This window comes from Astatotilapia calliptera, chromosome 20, assembly GCF_900246225.1.
Source record: "Astatotilapia calliptera chromosome 20, fAstCal1.2, whole genome shotgun sequence".
Classification (NCBI taxonomy): Eukaryota; Metazoa; Chordata; class Actinopteri; order Cichliformes; family Cichlidae; genus Astatotilapia; species Astatotilapia calliptera.
In genome coordinates, this window is record NC_039321.1 from 18,937,382 (window position 1) to 18,956,520 (window position 19,139).

The 19,139-nt window shown below is 41.5% G+C and overlaps 1 protein-coding gene across 1 annotated transcript in view; it reads right to left on the bottom strand.

Moving 5' to 3' along the window:
* Nucleotides 1-19,139, bottom strand: part of LOC113012858 (plexin-A1-like) — a 327,308-nt gene that overhangs the window by 165,206 nt on the left and 142,963 nt on the right. Inside the window, exons 4-5 of the mRNA XM_026153254.1 lie at nt 15,585-15,716; nt 284-384 (exon numbers count right to left, since the gene is read on the bottom strand). Coding sequence (XP_026009039.1) covers nt 284-384; nt 15,585-15,716 — 233 coding nt within the window. The remainder of the gene's footprint in view (nt 1-283; nt 385-15,584; nt 15,717-19,139) is intronic.

Sequence of the window (19,139 nt, forward strand, 5' to 3'; positions counted from 1 at the left end):
CACATTTTTTGTCAATTATTGATCCAAGAAAAACAGATACACTTATCTAAATACAATTTTCAAAAGAAAGTCATTATATAAGGTGTTAAATCACGGCATTTGTTGTGTTAGAACACACTGACAAATGCAGTGCCAAAACAGGTTCACATAATGTGGTTACCATGAGCATAAACAGGCAGAACTCACAACTCTGTTGAAGTGACAGACTGTAATTAAGTGCAGAACACCCACTGAGCAACCACCGGAACAACTACATACGACGCAGTAAAGAGTATGCACTTACACATTATGCAGCACACACCAGCCACAGTGAGGGTCTCCTGATCCCAGACAGGCTCCACAGGAAGTGTACTGCTCACAGCTCTCCACTGGTACACGGGTGACCTAGGAAGAAGACGGAGAAAAAAAACACACACATAAGCACGCATTTGGCAAACACACTTGGTTAAAGCTGCACAGAAACCCTGTTTACACCACCTTCAAACAGCTTGTACTATATAGGGTTGGTATAAACAGGATCTACTGGAGGTGTCCTGCGTCTGGAACATGAGATTAAAGGAACAAGCCCACTGTGACTATCACAGATAAACAGCTCTGAAAGTGCTGCTTACAACTCCATACTGCTGCATATAAAGGTAGCTAGAGGGAGAAAAGTAGAGGTCTACAAACATGTAAACACACCCTCTGAAGAACTTATCTCTATAATACATATACTCTGTGCTGCCCACAGTTCTGATGCAAGCAAACAATTTGTGTATTTTTAGGCATTGATAATTTCTCCTTGTCGCGCGCCGAAGAATAAAACTCAGTTGCAATTTATTCAAAGCAAAAAGATCTAAGAGCACTGCGCAGATTGTATGCATCAAAAATCAGCTTAGCCCCTCAGGATTAGAGGTGCTAATCTGATCATCAAGATCAGATTCACACTCCCCATAAAGACTGCTGTTCAGCCTATGATGACGAGCTATAACTAGACACATATAGCAAGTTTAGGCACATTGCTTTGTGCAATCGTCAGTGTAGTCGTCGTTTGGTTGGGTAGTGGTGGATCAATACCCGATGGATTGTTGTGGAATTTGATGCTAAAGGGTCGAAATCAACCTGCTGATGTGGCAATCGCATAAGAATTCCTCTAGCCTGACCAAGAGTTTCATTTTTTTGGCTTCAACTAGGATTATCTCAGCTAAAAATATTCGAAATTGCCAGTTGACAAGTTTCATATAGGGTGCACTAGGTACTTGCCTGCCTACAGTTGCTGTGCAAGCACTTTGCAAACCACATCCACCCCACCCTTCCTTATCATACTGTATCTAACTCAATCAAGCTTGTATGACACATGTTGCCACTGCTCTAGAAGGGCAGTGAGGTGGGCCTTTCCTGCATTATGCTCTTTCCTATCTGGGTATGGAAAGGCAGGAAAGTCCCAGAATAAAAAAACAAGCAGGTTTTATATTTTCTGAGTCCGCTAGGGTCCTCTTGGGTTCATGTGATGTAAATTTCAAGATCAGACAGTGAGTGCGAGGTCCACGCACACATCCGCAGAGAATTCACTTTACAATGCACCAACTATGCATATGTCCAGGCAGCAGACTTCAAAGAAGTGCAACGGTAATGACTACTCGGTCATCGGGGCTCGAGCTGTCCGTGTCTGCAGCTGAGTATAATCCAGGCTTCATTCCACCAAATATGAATTACTGCAGTAGAGAGCAATCCTCTTTTGGCTATAGTGCTCTAGACTTAAATGGGAGCTACAGAGTTTTAGTGTGTTTAAAGCAAAGAAGCAATCATGGTGAATTAGTGTAGGTTGCAGCCTTTTGTTGCCTTGACCCACATTAAGTCTGTCTGTCTTTGTCTTTACTATGTTAATTTTGACGATTCTTTTCTTATCGAGTCCCTTACAACTCTCCCAAACTAATGGGTGTACATTCAAAATTAGTCAAAGAAGCTTGCAAAGAAAAGCGTCTGGACTTCTTTAAGTTGCTTGAAGACGTTTCACCTCTCATCCGAGAAGCTTCTTCAGTTCTAAGGTCAAATGGTGGAGAGTCCCAGATATAAACCTAGTGGGAGTATCCCCCCACAGAGGGACAAAAGGACCCCCTGATGATCCTCTAATCGCCTGAGCCAAGGTGTGAAACTGGGTGTGGGTCCCAATCAGCCAGAGTTTCGGGTGAGTTCATTGTGAAACCTGGCCCCACCTTATCATGCGAATTCCTGAGATCAGATGGCCCAGGATGTGAGTGGGCGTTAAGGCGTCTGGGAAGAGATCTCAAAACTGGATTATAGATGGCAGAGAGTTGGTGTCGTAAACCCCCGCCTCTGTTCAAAGATGGTCGCTCCACAGTGGACATAGATGGCTTCTTTCACTCCTAGAGAGATGAGAGGTTAAAACTTCTTCAAGGAACTTAAAGAAGTCCAGACGCTTTTCTTTGCAAGCTCCTTTGACTACGATGACCTGGATGACTGAGAACCTTCACAGACATTCAAAATTAGCTAGTGTAAAGCTGTAAGGCCTTTTCTGCAGCTACATTTTTATTAGGCTGTCTGTCACTTACTCCAAAAACTACATAAACCAGCTTTGTGCAGCACTCCAGTGAAAAATAATCAATAATCAAATGCATGATACTGTGGTACTGTACTTAACACCATTAAGATAAACATCGAGGATTACTCCTTTTGTCTCCTAAATCTGTCGTAGCTGCCATTTGTGTCTCTGCATGACTGCACTAAGATGAAACTTGATCTGTTGCATAGGAACTGGGGAACCTCTCTATCAACAAGGACATCAAACAACATTGTCCAAATGTATCAGTCTCTTAAAGCGCAACTGAAGATGTATCTGAACATCAGGCCACGGTGAAACTTGCAGAAATTAGCATTGAGAAGTCAACAGATGGCTGCAATTATTATTGAACATGCATGTTGTATACTGCTGCCTTCACCATCTGTTTGCAAGATAATCGGGAAGGACAAGTTACACTGGATTATACCCAAAGTGTAGAAGAAGTTGACTAATTATCCCTTGCAAAATGCTTTAATCACACCTGTGCACATTCAGGTTTAATCTTTTTCTTTTATAAATCCGTAATCTGCAGCGTATCAGAATCTGTGTATTTTATCTGAACTTACTGGATGCTGTTTGGCAGTGACAGGTAGATTGGCAGACAGGAAACTGCCTCAGGCAAGCACACACACACAAGCACACGCCAGTGAGAAAGTTACTCTCTGGACTAAATTGAGAGTTTGAGACAAGTTTTCTGGGGCAGTTGTTAAATTCTTAAATACATCACTGACCACCCAGGATGCATTCACACACGAGAACGTGCATGCACACCTCCTGCTTCCTCAGATAGGCGAGGTACGACATCAATAACACTGCAGAGGCAGGAGGCACACCAGGTGAGCTGGAAGGTGGTGAGGATGAATTCTAATGGCAGCTGCAGACGCAGCAGTGGAAAAAGCTTCAAAGAAGAAACCCTACCTTCACCGTACCGTTTTTCAACTTATTAAACTTCAAATGTTGAATCATGCTCTTTTAATGTCTTATTCTTGAACAGCTGCCGCATGATTGATCAGACATGATTGCATATGTTGGTTTTAATGTCAACATACTTTTTTAAAAAAATCCCAATTTCCTGTACTCTCTGTTGCTCTGCTTACAGCACCTTCCGCTGCTCAAAATCTTCCCCATTCACATGATTCTCACCTCCCAAAGCAGCCTCTGATGACCACCAGAAGAGCATTTGGGTAGGAGCTGCTCAAGTTGTAGATAGTATGGGGAAAACAGTGTGTCTGTCTCAACTTAACAATGAACTCAATCTGCTTTGATGAACCCTACATGAGTGTCAGGTCTATCCTTTAATATTTTCATGGCTCAGTCATACTACAGTAAAAATGGGACGATAACCTCCTTGCAAACTGGAGAAAAAATCTGTGGTTGCCAGGTGACTGCACTGAAATTTTTCACATTTGGTGACCGACTGCGAGTATTTGAAGCAACCAACCGGTCACCCAGAGGTTCACCATACAACACCCTTCACCTCTGGGCGACCGGTGATCTTGGCAAAAAGATCTGTCTAAATAATTCCTGCATGACTCAAACTCACTGCAACCACTGTCAGACAGATTGGTGAAGGTTTGCAAATAATTGCAGTCTAACTTATAAATGCAGGACTGGATTAAAGTATAATGGTAAACTCCGTTCCTTATATGAGCCAATTGCACATTACATCCCAAGACAGCTTTAATACAAACAGCAAATACCGCAACTAGATGTCAGTAATCCCAGCATCTCTTTCGCAGTCTGTACATATCCTCCTCCTGTGTCACTCTAATGTACAGTTGGACACAATAGCTTATGGCAGATTCATAACATGGTAATAGTAACCTGTGCCTGGTAACTATTATAATGCTACCATTACAAGGCCCAGGCCCCTTACAGGACATCAAATAGCAGCAAATTGCAGTCATTACTTGCGCCTGGACAAATACCACGCTAGTTATACAGACTATCTGATAAAGGGAGGACGGAAAGAAAAAACATGTCATGCTCAAGCACAATAGCCAGGGAGAGAAGTTTATTCAATGGGATTTTGTGATAGTGGGCCAGATGATGTATTCCATTGGAACAGTTCAATTATTGAGTTTTAGAAAACAGATAATAGGATGGGAAACGGGAGATGCTCAGCCAAAGACTCTTTGTCTTACTGAGGTGGCTGGGGAGCATTGGCGTGTGTGTGTGTGTGTGTGTGTGTGTGTGTGTGTGTGTGTGTGTGTGTGTGTGTGTGTGTGTGTGTGTGTGTGTGTGTGTGTGTGTGTGAGCGAGACAGTACATAAGTGAGCACCACCTATTTATATTAAATATGGCATTTTCATCCGTGGCCTATTTGCTGCTGCCGAGGGGAAACACATTCATCTGTGGACAGTGGCGGGAGGTGAGGCTGGGGGAGGACAGGGGAATTAGGAGAAGAGGTAGTGGAAGACAGAAAGAATGAGATCACGGAGGGAAAATGTCCATTTTAAACATTCATTTTAGTCTTCAAATGATAATGGACAGTGTTTGAATGGGGGGGGGGGGGGGGGTGTGTGTATCCCCAGCAGCATTCAGATGCTTTTTCTCTTTCTTTTTTGCCATGTTTCCAGAGTGGAGGGTAGAGAGAGAGCAGAGCTGAGGAGATGACTGGGGGGAGAGTTTATTACAAATAAATAACTGCTACAAATGAGCCTCTCTCATTTGGGTCATGATAGAGAGCCTCTTAATTTGCCTAGTGGCAGATGAGAGGAAGGAGGAGGGTGGCGGTTGTGGGGTGGGGGAGGTGGATTAGATGGAGGAGGGTGGAAATGAGGAATACAGGGAAGGATAGATGAGAAAGACACACAAATGTAATTGCGACTGATGTTTCATTCCACATATGGGGCCCTTTTGGTCCCAAGCTAGCTGCTGCTATAGGCCTAGCTGTAATTGTCCCATCTGTATAATATGGCGAGGAATATAAGGCGCTATCACTACACAATAGGCTGATGGATGAGCCCAATTCTAAGACTACTGCACAAATGCACACGTTACCAGCAACTAAGTGCATGCAAATATGCTATCTGTGGTAATGTAAGCACGCTGAGGTGCAATGTTTGAATGCACAACTTACACTTTAAATTATGTGCAAAGGATACACTGAAACGATGCTGGATGACTTATAAACACACAAAAATAATGGACAGTCCGAATATCAGTTTCAGTAGTGCTTGTTTAAGAAAAATAAATAAAGTCTCATATCCATTCCCCTGTTCTCTGCCTTTCTATCTTTCTGATATGCCCTCATCTGTCATGAATTTGGCTGGACAGACCAAAAACACACCAAATGAGGCCATAGATCACAAGTAGCCACTGCGAGACACAAACTTGGGCAGAAACAGGCAGAGAGGGGAACAATACAGAGCTTAGCAAGAAAACAAACTCTTGTAGAGTCAACCCTTTAAAAGTGCATTCTTCCTTGCATAAGTTCACGTAGTACTCACATTCCCAAGATGACAATAAAGGGAAACACTGGGTTGAGTCTGTGTTGAGAAACTCAACACCCTACTGTTTGTGCACCCTGTTTCCAGTATTTATGCTAAGCTAAGTTGATTATTTACTATTTGCAGTACAGCGTTAGCATGTGCAAGATGAAAGAGATGAAAAGATCTATATAAATAAACCTATAAAACAAACATATTATTTTACATATATTGTCTTCTTAGCCACAGATATGCATGATTCATGGCACCAGAAATCTGCACGAGCAATGAAACCAAAATGATCTAGGATGGCCTCCTAAGTCCTTCTTGACTTCCTGTCTCTTTATCTCACGCTCTCAGTCACTGAGATTTTACAAATCAGCTTCAGCCTGTTTCTTTTTTTTTTTAAACCCAAGTCACGCTGTTGCTCCCAACCACATTAAGACTTCTCCATCGCTCTCCGTTTCACTGTCTGTCTCTTTGACTGTCTCACAAATCACATTCTGATCAGCCGATCAGTCATCTCTCTGCCTTCGCTGACAGACAGCAAGGATTTGTGCGCATCCGTGTTTGTGTGTCGGTGAGGAGAAAGATATGTCATCTGAAAAGATGCCAGTGCAATTTTTTTTTAAATATGTAAATGCACGCCGTCAAGTCTTTCAGAAATACAATTAAATTCAAGATTTCAAAAGTTCTCATTCGTTTTTTAAACGTTTTAGACATCAGTAGTGCCATCAGTGTTCAAAAGTCTTGAGCCACAACTCTTATTTTTATATTTTCCTTCCAAGGACCTTGACTTTATTTCCATTTCTATAGTGTTCTTGAGAAATAGGATTTCCGAAGGTCTTTCAAAGCTTTTTTATGGACATTTGCAGCTTATTCATTAATTTTAGTCCAGTCTTCATGCCTGAAAAATTTGAAAGTAGCATTTTTTTTGTTTGTTAAACCATTTAACTCTGGCCAATGTAAAAAAGGCCCCTAACTCGCAGGATGAACCAGTGTTGAACCAATTTTAAAGGACCTTTTTTTTTTTACTAGCCGCCGGTCGCATAATTACATAAATTGTTCCCATTTCTTGTTTTGAATCAATTACCAAACATAACACCATTTGACAAGCACAAAAAAGCTTTTTTTTGCAGCAACAGTTTGATTTCAAAAACTTGCTAACAGCTAAAACCTTGGCATATCTCAGCACAGTGTGCATCACGTCCTTATAAAATGTGATTAAACAGGAAGGGTGTATTTCGAAAGAAAAAGCAGCAGGTCTAAAATACTATCTACAGCAGATGAACAATGTCTGAAAGTCATGTCCTTGAGAAACAGGAGACCTGACATAAGGACCTGAGAGATATATCTGGCCCTTCAGTTGATCTATCTACCATTTGCTAAAGTCTTACCAGAAATGGTCTCCGTAGAAGGGTCGCTGTCAAGAAGCCATTCTTTCCCAAGGAAGGGAAACAGGGAGAAAAGAGTGAGATATGCTAAATTACACAAGAACTGGACTGAAAATGAGTGGAGGAGTGGAGGTCTTAACAGAGGTACAGCTGTAAGTGTCCACGGCCATCTGCAAAACATGGTGGAAGCTCTGTCGTGATGTGGGCTGCGTTTCAGCAAGTGGTGTTGGGGATCTTGCCAAAAGTGATGCCACTAGATTTGCAAAAAGCTACCCTCACATTTTGATCCACCACACAATATCATCTGGAAAACATCTGATCAGCAATAGCTTCATTTTTCGGCATGACAATGATCTGGAAGCACAGTGCCAATGGAGTGAAAGCATATCTGGAAGACATATAATGGAACAACACTATGTCATGGATTGGCCTCCCCAGAAGCCAGAACTTAACGTTAACGAATCAATGTTGAAGCTTCTTGAACTGAACAAAAGGCAGCCAACATCCAAGAACAAGAGCTTTGAATGACCTTTAAGAAGCCTGAAGAACTATTCATGAAGACTACTTAATGAAATGACAAGAAAGACTAAATACTACTTTCATACTGACTTTCAAACTCTTTAAAACACTGTATTTCCATGCATTTTCTCTTCTTTCGCACATTTATAAAACAGGGTTTGGAGATTTCATTTTGATAGTGACGTGTACTTTCTAGTTTCTAGTTTCATTACATGTCCAACCTATAACATATCCAGTGGGCTTCACGCAGATTGTTAATGAGCACAGGAGCAACCGCCATCAACACTTCAAGCAGCACTTCCTCTCTTGTTGTCAACTTTAGAAACAGTCTTTCAGAAAAGGCTGGAGACACTTTTTTTTCAGCTGTGAAACGCTGTGAAAAGTATATGACAAAAAAATATTTTTTTAAAAAGGGTGTTTTTCATGGATAAATCCTGAAGCAATTCATAGTTTAATTGAAGCATTACACTTGAACTTGAGAGCCCAGCACGCCAGAAGGGCTTCGATGTCACACTCAGAGACAACATTTAAATAATATTCAGCATTAAAAAAATAAATAAACCTCCTTGTCACCAATTTCAATACGCCCATGCAAACAAATGCAAAGGCATGCTCCGAAACTCAACTCAACCAATTAGCTGACAGGGCCAAGGGCATTTCTAGTAGATTTCTGTATCCTCATCTCATTATTTATCCTGTACATGTCTCCAATAATACTTTTTTAGCCACTTGAAAGTTGGAAAAACACCAGGGAAAGTGTCATAAAAGAAGCACACAGCACTCTTTTCTGCATGACCTCCAAGTACAGTAAATGCTGAGTGAATTGAATATGAACCTTGTCTGATGTGGAGCCAGGGGTAGAGTTTCTGTACTGTGCAGTCCAGTACAGCTCAGTACATTTCTGTACTGTAGCAAAATCGATACACGGATGTACATCATTGGACCGTTATGCCACTGTCTGAGAGGCTTCGCAGGGGAAGGAGGGGGCGAGGCCATTCGCTGCTAACTTGCGACCTAATGAAGCTGTTTTACAAGCGCAGTGGCGTGACCTTGCCCTTTGAGTTCAATAGTGCAAATCTGGTCATGATGTTACTACATAGCAAAGATCAGAGACTGGGTGCTGTCTGCATCAATACTAGAAGTAGATCAAAAATCCTCAGGCTGTATTAGTCCAGCTGAAAATAAAAGAATAGCTCATTATGAAGGGGAATTAATGAAGAGGAAGCTGCACGTTAGAATCAGGGCGGATAATCATATGATAAGTAAGTCCTTTGGTGCAAAGGTACAGCAGAAATCAATAGATTATGAGCTGTAATCCACTTAGTCACTTACTTTCAAGCAGTTAGGTGATGTCATCCATAGGGACACGCAAGGAAAAAGAAATATCTGTCTTGGTGACGTCATCGACAGAGGGTGATGACAGTATGAAAAATCTCCCTTTAGCGCGCGGCTTTTATTAGATCAGAACAATTTGAACATGTAACGAGGAAACAACAGCAATGATAAAATTGATTTAGTGCCGCTGCTTGTTTTTATGAGCACAAAAATGATGCGATATCACTGAAAAGACAGAGACAGACCCAAAGCTGGAGGCAGACAAAGATACATGGAGTGAAAGAACACCGTGAGGCTGTGTGTGTGTGTGCGTGTAGGAGTGTGTGTCTCACAAAGACACAAAAGGAGCCGTGTGTAAATCCATCGCTCGCTAATCGAAAACTCTCCTCTCGCGGTGAATCAGTTTTATGTTTTTGCACTCTACATTCGCGAGCCTTCTTATATGTGACTCACTGCTGCTATACAGATATGCGGTCTATACGCTGCAGTCCAATCCACTACTTTTAATTATGTGCGAGTGAATATGGGAAAAGGTAAATTGCTCTGTCAAGCTGGGAAATGGGCTTTTTGATGTTTGAGCTCTCATCACTTGGCATTTCTATTATTCAACAAGGAGAGAAAAATGAAGGGATGAAGAGGAGGAAGAGAGGAGGAGGAGAGGACAAACAACACCAAGGTACACCTCACTCCTGAATGTGACTGTCACAGAGTGTGCATGCACATCAGCCAGTAGGGTGGAGTATCGCTGATCATCTTGTAGCGGAAAGTTGTCTCTCATTGATGCAGATCAAAAAAAACTTTCATCCAATCAAAAACACACCATGTTTCAATATAAAGGCGACTGGCTGCCAACATATAACGACTTTACACATTGATGATGTCAGTAATTTGTTTTCAGCATGTCCTGCTCCCCTCGAGAGGCCGAAAACGCCAAAGTAAAACAATGCTGAGACATATTTACATCCTCAGGCTGACTTGGACTTCTGCCGTGAATCTTTGTTATATCGGCAGTGCGAGCCATGATAGAAGTCTTTCTACTTCTTATACAGTCTCATACGGTCTCCGTCCAGGAATATACTGACATTTGGGAATCCTTATGATGATGATATGATTATTATTCCTTATATTGAGATGATTATTCGTATTTTCTCACTGATAAATTCAAAAACTGTAGGGAAAAAAGTAGCTGGAAATGCACAGGAAGAATTGACAGGCCAAACGCAATAGCTGCAAGCTGTTGCGTTTGGGTAGGTTAGGTTTCATTATAGGGCAGGGGTGGGCAACTCCAGGCCATGAGGGTTGGTGTCCTGCAGGTTTTAGATCTCACTCTGGGTCACCACATCTGAATCAAATGATCAGTTCATTACCAGGCTTCTGGAGAACTACAAGTCATGTTGAGGAGGTCATTTAGCCATTTAAATCAGCTGTGTTGGATCAAAGACACATCTATAACCTGCACAACACCGGCCCTGGAGTTGCCCACCCCTGTCATAGGGTCTCAGAGGAGCTTGCAGTTATGATATAACTATGGTGTAGATTTCCCCCTAGTTTTGGCCCAAACCGTATAAATAGGACGGCTGCATCAGGAAGGGCATCCACCATAAAAATCTGCGCCAAATCATACTGCATATTATATATGAAACAAGTGTTTGTTAAAATAATTAACAAATACAGTTTATGTCTGGCACAATAAAGTCGTTACAGTGTGATTCCCCACCTTACCTACTGGACATGGACTACCGTCTGGGAGTTTCTGAGTAATTTTCGAGATGCCAGAACTCTAAGTGAATTCTAACCTGTTACTCAATCTTTGAGTAACAGTTCTATTCAGAGCCCCGGAAAAAAATACAGTTTTTCTTGGCTTGAAAAAAATGCAGAAGTTTATACATCCCAAGGCTTGGCGAGCAACCTTAAACCCTAACACATTAACTAGTGTCCAAGCACCCTCTGGCTAGGAAGAGACTCGTCATCGGCAGGCCAAGAAGGCTATGCACACACTCTGATCCTTTATTGTCTGGAACACAAGTTCACATGCAGCGGTGAGGGGCAATCCTCATTCTACTCTCTATGCTCTGTGAAGCCACCAGTGGGAGAGCAGTTACCACACAAACTCACTCTGACTGAGAGAGACTGACATGCGAACCCTAAAAGAATATTGCAAATACGAAGCAGGAAGAGTTAGACAAAGGAACAGACCATATTCTCCAAACCAATTATATTTTCCCACCTTCTCAGCTCTCACCCATGCTCGCTCCCTCCTTTTCTGCTTCATTCTCTGGCTGGACTGTAAATTTGGTCAGTGGTGAAGCTCTGGAAGTGAAAGGCCATTATCTGCTCTCCTAGGAGTTGGTCAATCCATTTTGTCTTCTCTGTCAATTAGTGTGATTCTGACTTTCATAGGAACAAAATTACACAGGCAGAGAATATGCAATTTAAAAACAAAAAACAAATTTCCACTGCGGCATCGGTCTCTAGCAAAAATGAGCTTACATGGTTATGCGTCATGTAATTCTGTCAACATTCAAAATGTTGACAGATGGAGATGGATGGCGCTCAGTATAACTGAATGCAACATCAACAGGAAATTAGCTAAGGTTTAAACAGAGGAAAACAACAAGTGTGTCTCCCTACCAGCACCATTGAAGGTCACAAATTAGCATTCCTTGACTGTTGTTCTTACTATGAAGTTAACCCTCATTCAACAAACTCTCCAGGAAGTCACTGTGTTCCAGAAACCTCTTGTAAAACTGCACCTTGTTGTTTTTGCGTTTCTGTGTGGATTTCATGAGCAAAATATAACATGGTGATTACAAAAATTGAAACATAATGTACCTTTCAGATTTCCTAAAGCTAGCTTGCGCTTGCTAGCTCTTAATATTTGATATTGGAGCGGCACTAGTCATTATTTTTACTTTACCCGACCCTGGATTCGTAATAATAATCTGCTCCTCGGGTTTTAAAACAATTCCTCTTTAAAGTGCAGCAAAAAGAATCCTCCATGTGAATGCCTGTACTTCTTCACTGGCTACATTAGTAAAATGTAACGGATCAACTTGGATCGTGTCAAAGAAGAAGCATTGTGAATTCAACAAGGCTTCTCTTCTAGCAGCTGACCTCCTACTGTCACTGCACTAACGTGCAGCAGACATATCAGTGCTCATCAAAAATAAAACACTACCTTTAATAATTGAAAATTACTTTCTGGTAGCAATAGCAGTTGCAGATGAAAGGAATTAGAAGGGAAAATCTGCAAATGCTCTCAGCATGAACTTTCTTCATCCTGCTGAGCAGCTGCTAAGCACTGCTGGCTGAAGCAGTGAGTTGTTGGACAGAGGCCTAAAGTTGTATTTGATATCATTTAGAGTGTCTTTTCACAGATGAATATTCTTTGTAATCCTCAAGGTAACCCAGAGCAATATATAGTGCTAAAAAAATTAAGGGAACACTTGAGCAATTTTTTAACTTTGACTTTTGTGACGTTTGGTGGGATTTTGAATCCAGTCTTCAAAGGGTTGAGGATTATAGTTTCCAGTGAACGTTATTATATCATTTTGCCCTCATAAATTACATAGCTGGGCTGAGACCTGACCTACTGTACTTGTGTTACAAAGGCTCTTTAGTTATCTGAATGCTGGGTAGATAGAAAAGAAATACAGCAGCAACACAGTTTTCTTTTCTCCCTGCGCCCTCGTGCTACATTCATATAATTTCAGGCAGATGCTGTACAGCTTTTGAAGAATCAAACATTTTATTTTTATTTTATTGCATGAAAGGACAAGACCACGATGGTAAAGTACAGACTGAATCCAGAAGAGAAAAAGAACATATTATACTGTTAACAGAACTTAGGCTTTTGCAAGCGTCTGGACAGACAGCATGCTAACACAAAGCTCGCCAAGAACCCAGAGTGATATTAAAGCCGAGTGTCCCAACCCTGAGAAGTCAGGGTTGAAGCTTGAATTCTCTCTGCCGGTTCATGTTTTTGTGTCGATCACTTTGAATTCTTTTTGTCCATTTTTCCTTGTGTTGTCAGCTTTGTATTCATATGTAAGCACTAAAAGAAAGATCCTCTATGTGTCCTCTTTGGGATGATGACACTTGTGTTGGTGTGTCGGACTGTAGCTTAAGGTTTCAATTGTTAACTGGTAATTATTAGACAACACATTTCAGGTCATTTTACAAAGTAACAAGAACGCAATGTAACGATTAGTGCAACATAATAACTTTCTCCGGGTAATTAAGTAACATATTGCATTCGATTCAAAGAAAGTAACAAGCAATGTGTAATACATTGCCTTTTTTTGAATAACGACTCCAACAGTCGACTTAATCAGCTATTTCGTAAGGCACCCTCAGTTACCAAAACCAAACAAGCACCAAGCTGAAGGTTAAAAACAGTTCAAATTCTTTTAACTGCAATAAGGTCATCAGTATACATTTTCTGACAGGTGTCTGCATCCCTTCCATCGAGAAAAAAAGAGGTAGACTGGTATAAACTGTTAGCAGTTAGCGAGCAAGGTAGAAAGTGAACATCTAAAATTATTCTGGCTGAGGTTATTAAAAACCATAAATGTACCAAAATGCTTTAGACAGATCAAGCCAAGCAAAAAACAAACGATGCTTGGAACATAATAATGTGCCACTGGATTATTATAGCAGTATCACAATCAATCAATCCGCTATGGTCTAAGTGCTGCAAACGTTATAATCAGATGGAGAGCACACGTAATCGGATGAGAAAATAAGAGGCAGACATTAATAATGATTATGTTGCTGCATGTTTTGTTTTATTTTCTATCAAAAAAGTATGCTCTTGACTCTTCTTTCTACACTAACATGTTATTCTTTTTTAGAGAGTTAGCCTAAAGATGTGCTCTACTTGAACAGCACTAATAAATACATATATAGAATAATGAGTGAATTATTTTTTAAGGACTTGTGTCTATTCAGAAAAAAATGAAATACTAAAAAGCATGTGAGTCATCTTAACAGAACAGGGCCCAGACACAGGGTTGATACATGGTTACTTTACAAGCTGCTTAGATTTCAAAAGAAATTCGTCCTTTTCCTGTGTGCAGTGTTAAAAATGTAGGCGGTCACACACATTCTGCTGCATTTAATTGTGTTAATGTTGTAACTGGACCTGGAGCATAACTATAAATAATTTGGGCACTGAAATTACATTATGAATCAACTCTATCTTCGTGTGCATACATAATTCAGCGCGAGTTTCCAAAATCAGCACGTGTGTCCCCGACTCAGTGTAATTCAATATGCATTTAGGCATTTTCTCTTTAGAGTACATTTCAGCTTCCTGGACCGATCAGATTCTTATTCTCTCCGTCACGTCAACAACTACGACATCCATTTGTATCAGTTACACTCCACTTCCTCCGCGTGCTTATTCAGACACGTGGAAGTCAATTAAGTCTAATCGCTGGTAAATTACACAGCACTTACACGCCGGTTACCGTCTACGTAGCGAGGAAGTCTCGTTGAAGGTTATCACATCAAGGTCATTAACCATTATGAGATAAGAGTCGTGCAGGTAAAGAAGGGATGAGCGGGAGAGTGGCGACTGCTGTATCAAACTCTCATGGATAAAGGCATTTCGAGATAATGACACGTATACGCCAGGATTTGATCGTGCATATCATAATGCTGTGCAGATGAGGTCAGTGTGGGAAAATGAGAGGCCACGGAGTTTAACCAATTTAACGTCACATGCCTGTGTATAATAATACTTATCATCTTTTCAGTTCTGTGGTCGCTTGGTGCAATGGCTAAACTGTAATTTTCTGTTGTTGATCAGGTGTTTTTTAGATGGAGAACCAAGGATTTTTGTGAGGAATATCCTGAAGTAAACATTCAAGGGTTGCGTGTAATGTGTATCCCCGGTGGAAGGAAGGTATGCACGGCTTCATCCTATATGGTGCATTTTAAAATTCATGACATTAATTAGCACCTAAAACTGTGCATGTGTGTGGAACGCTGCTTAAGCTGCAAATGTGTTCATGCCCAGTATGTGGTACTATATGTGAGTAATTACCTTGATTGCTCACTCCCCCCGTGTATATTTTTAATATATTTTTCCTCATCAGCTCTTAATGGTGCTCTTCAAGTGTCTCCATTTTCTTCCTCTCCCTCTCTCTTCCCAGCCTTCACTTATTTGCAATGAGGGCGTTTGTGTGTTCGTGTATGTGTGTGTGTGTCTTTCAGTATGCCAGCAAGTGTACATGTACATAAAAACAGCTGTGAAACTGTACATTAAAAGGCTCATCTCTAGTTTAGACGTGGTCATCTGGAGTGTTTGTGTATGTGCGTGTGTGCGCGCACTTCTCCTACCTGTTTATCAGTGAGGGCATATAAGTACTGATGATCTGGGCTGAAGAGCAAATCTCGCAGGATCGGGCTCCCGTTGCTCACCACAACATTTTCATACAACACGGCAGGCTGGGAAATGGAGTTCACCAGTATCTGTAAGAGAACAGAGGAAAACGGTAAAGCCACGCTTATAATGCAGTCATAGATGATCGTTTTACAACTGTGTGAAAAAGAGAAGCCGCGATGCTCGTCTTTGTTGCTACAAAAATGAATCCAAAGAGCTCACAGTTTTTAGTCAAGTGTAGAAATAAAAAGTTCAGCATCTCAATCAAAGTTGCACATTCTGATGTGTCTGTCTGATTAGATGCAACGGAAGCTATTCATGGCGAGGTGGCGCTCAGAAACCTTAGAAAGTAAATAATACTTTGCAACTTTAAGAGACTACGGGAGAAATAACTTTTGGCAATGAACGACTGAAGAGACTACCAGTGACAGTGGTGAATACTGTTGATTGACGTATGACCTGAAACCGTGGTCATTAGAAGAACACCTCGGCAAATGGAGCCAAGAATGTCTGCTCGCGATCAGCTGACAGCTCCAATGCAATGAACGAATGTTTACGTGCCTCTAGGGTTACGATTGGAGTTGTCACAAATGATCACTTTGACCTCACAGGATTAGGCCTGTGAGTCATTACTGAGGACAACCCTTAACTACACTTGGCAATCTTTGGTTCATCCAAGTTTCTAAGCCTTTCTCCATAATATAGGGTTGGTGTAGGCCTCAGCAATGATAAGTTAGACCTGATGGAGTTAAAGGATGTGCCTTTGCACATCTATAGAGTGCTTCCAGCTTCCAGCTGCTATTTCTAAGTTGATCTATGGAACATATGTGACCCCACCAAGTACCCCAAACTCCAAACATAAACTCCTGCCTGAAACTGACCCAATGTTCATGTTGAGAAGCATCACCATCGATGAGACCTAACAACAGTTCAAAAGTCCACAAAGTCAAACCCAAAAGTAGGCACATCAGGTTCGAAGTGCAACCAGGACCATGTTTTTTCTCCTCAACATTAACATCAAATTATCCCCCAGGGTCAAATCATTAATGTAGACATATACCGTACCATCCTGATATGACTCCCTGATGTTTGCTGTTTTGACAAATGCCGAGCTCCAATGAGCGTCAAAGAAGAAGAAGTATAAGTGGTCAGACTGGGGGCAATCTAAGAGTAGTGCAACCCCGCCCAGACAAATGACCTTGAAGAAGACGTCATGTTCAGGATGGTTTTGACAATCTGACTATTTGACTATATCGTGCAACACTATCATTCATTTTCTCATCCAATACGTGGAAATTAAAATGATGCATTCACTTCCACCTCATGTAACCGCAGCCTTTTCATCTAGTGAAACACTTCAGAGGTTTCCTTAAAATGTTGCCATCAGGCGAAAAAATGCTACTAAAAGCGACAGATTACAATTGAAGTATCTTTATTTCAAACTTGCAATTCTAATATTTGTTATGTTGCCACGGTACTCAGGGTGTACCAACAACATGCAGCTATATGATGGTTCTTTGGTTGCCGGTGTTTAGTCTCCTGACAAAATTACAGCGTTATGAGGGTCACTCCTCCTGCAGCAGCAAGTAAATCTTTTTCAGCTTCCCTCTTTCCTTCTATGTCTGGATCTTTCTCTTTCTAATTTCCGACCCTCCATCTGCTCATCCATCACCTGACAGAAGTATAGTCTGCTGAAACTTTTTCTGTTTCTCTCCACTCGCTCCACCAGCTCTTTCTCCCTCTTTTTTTTTTTGATTTCTTTCTCCTCCTCCTCCTCAGTCTCAACAGTCTCTGTGGTTATTATCTGCCAAATCACTACCAGAGTTTCCTTAATCTTTCTCTGAACAGAAGGTTCATTAACAGACAGGCTGTCATCGCTGTATGTGCTTTTGATGCTTAAGAGGAGGAAGCGGCTTTGGTTAAAAGTCAAGTGCTCTGGCAAATCAGCTTTGAGGAGATACTCAGTGGGATAAAAGTAGACTGAAACGGGAAATAAGAGGTAAGTCTACAGCAGTGAGAAACTGTTTTCTTGCCTAATTTTGGCGAAGGAAGTGGAATGCTATCTGCATAAGAACCGACCTGTGTAGCAGACTGTGTCTGAGCGTTGTGATCTGATCAGAGAAATTGCAAATTGCATAACTTTTGTTGACTTTTAAAGAGCCTTTTCCCCGCTCATGCTATTGTTGTTCTGTGTGAAGGAGGTGCATCGCGCTAGTTACTGTGCAAAGGTCATTTGTTTCAGCAGCCCCCACCGCCCCTGCGTCGCACCCACACGATAACGCACTAACACAAACAGACACACAAACCGTAACTTTTATTGACATCGAGCGAGCGTGGCCTTTCGTCCGCTTGTTTTTCTGGCTCTGATGATTTTGCTCTCTCTCCCTGTCTCTTTCTGTGTGTCAACAACAGCGGAAAAGCACACAGTCGCACACTCGCACATTTGCACGCAGACACGGTAAGGAAAAGAGAGAGAGAGCTTATTTGATGATTCTAAAACTGCTACTCGTCCTAGGCTGCGGGATCATTCCTGATGAGCAAAGAACCGTGGCGGAACGGGGAGGGGGCAAGAGCAAAGAGCGTGCTCTGCCCTACAGCTCGGGGCAGAGGGCAGTTGGAGTGGGATTCAGGTCAGCTGGCACAGAGGAGACCGCAAACGGAAACAAGTGACTGTAGATTCTCATCGAGTCTACCAGCCCGCAGGTTCTTTTGCTCTCCTTCCGTGACCTTTGCACTCGGGAAGTTACTGTGTCCAAACAGAGACTCCATGCTGATGAAGTGGCAGCACTTAAAACCCTACAATAATCTTCCTCTGCACATTACATGAGATCACTCTGCTGCACAGGTTCATGTAGAATTGATAAGAGTGGCGAGCTATTTTCCAGAAGCTTCTCTAACATGGCATGTGCATACCTACATACACATAAATTCTCTTTTCAGTGTCATCTGTGCTCTACTAAATTAAAAGTCATAAAAGGGAAAAGAAAAGCAACACCGGGGGGCATCTGGAGTTCCTTTATGGTCCTGTTTTGTCCAGTTTCTCACTTTCTGCAGCAAGCCCTAGCTATAACATAAAAGCAGCTCTCCTCTTGGAAAAAAAAGAAAAAGCTCCTACCTGTTTTCAAAGGCACTTATTAAATATGCTTTTACAACCACTCCCAGGATGATTATAAAAAAAAGCAACCCATAAAGCCTACTGCTTTGATGTTACTGACAGCTTATGAGTCATTAAAACAGACTGTGTAAGTGTGTCTGTGTGGTTTTTTACTGATTAGTTTACCTCTTTAGAACGAGACAATCATACATATTTTTAAAAATCTTGCTCAGCGGTGCCATTCACCGACGAGCGCGCTGAACATTAATTGCTGCTATTTGCATTCTAATTATCCAGTAATCAATTTGTTTTAATGCATTAAAAAAAGAAAGAATAAAGTGGCATATCAATGCGGCGACTCAAAGTGTAGCTGAAGGGTCGTGCAGAGCGGGGATTGCTGCACTGCACAGAGGTCCAT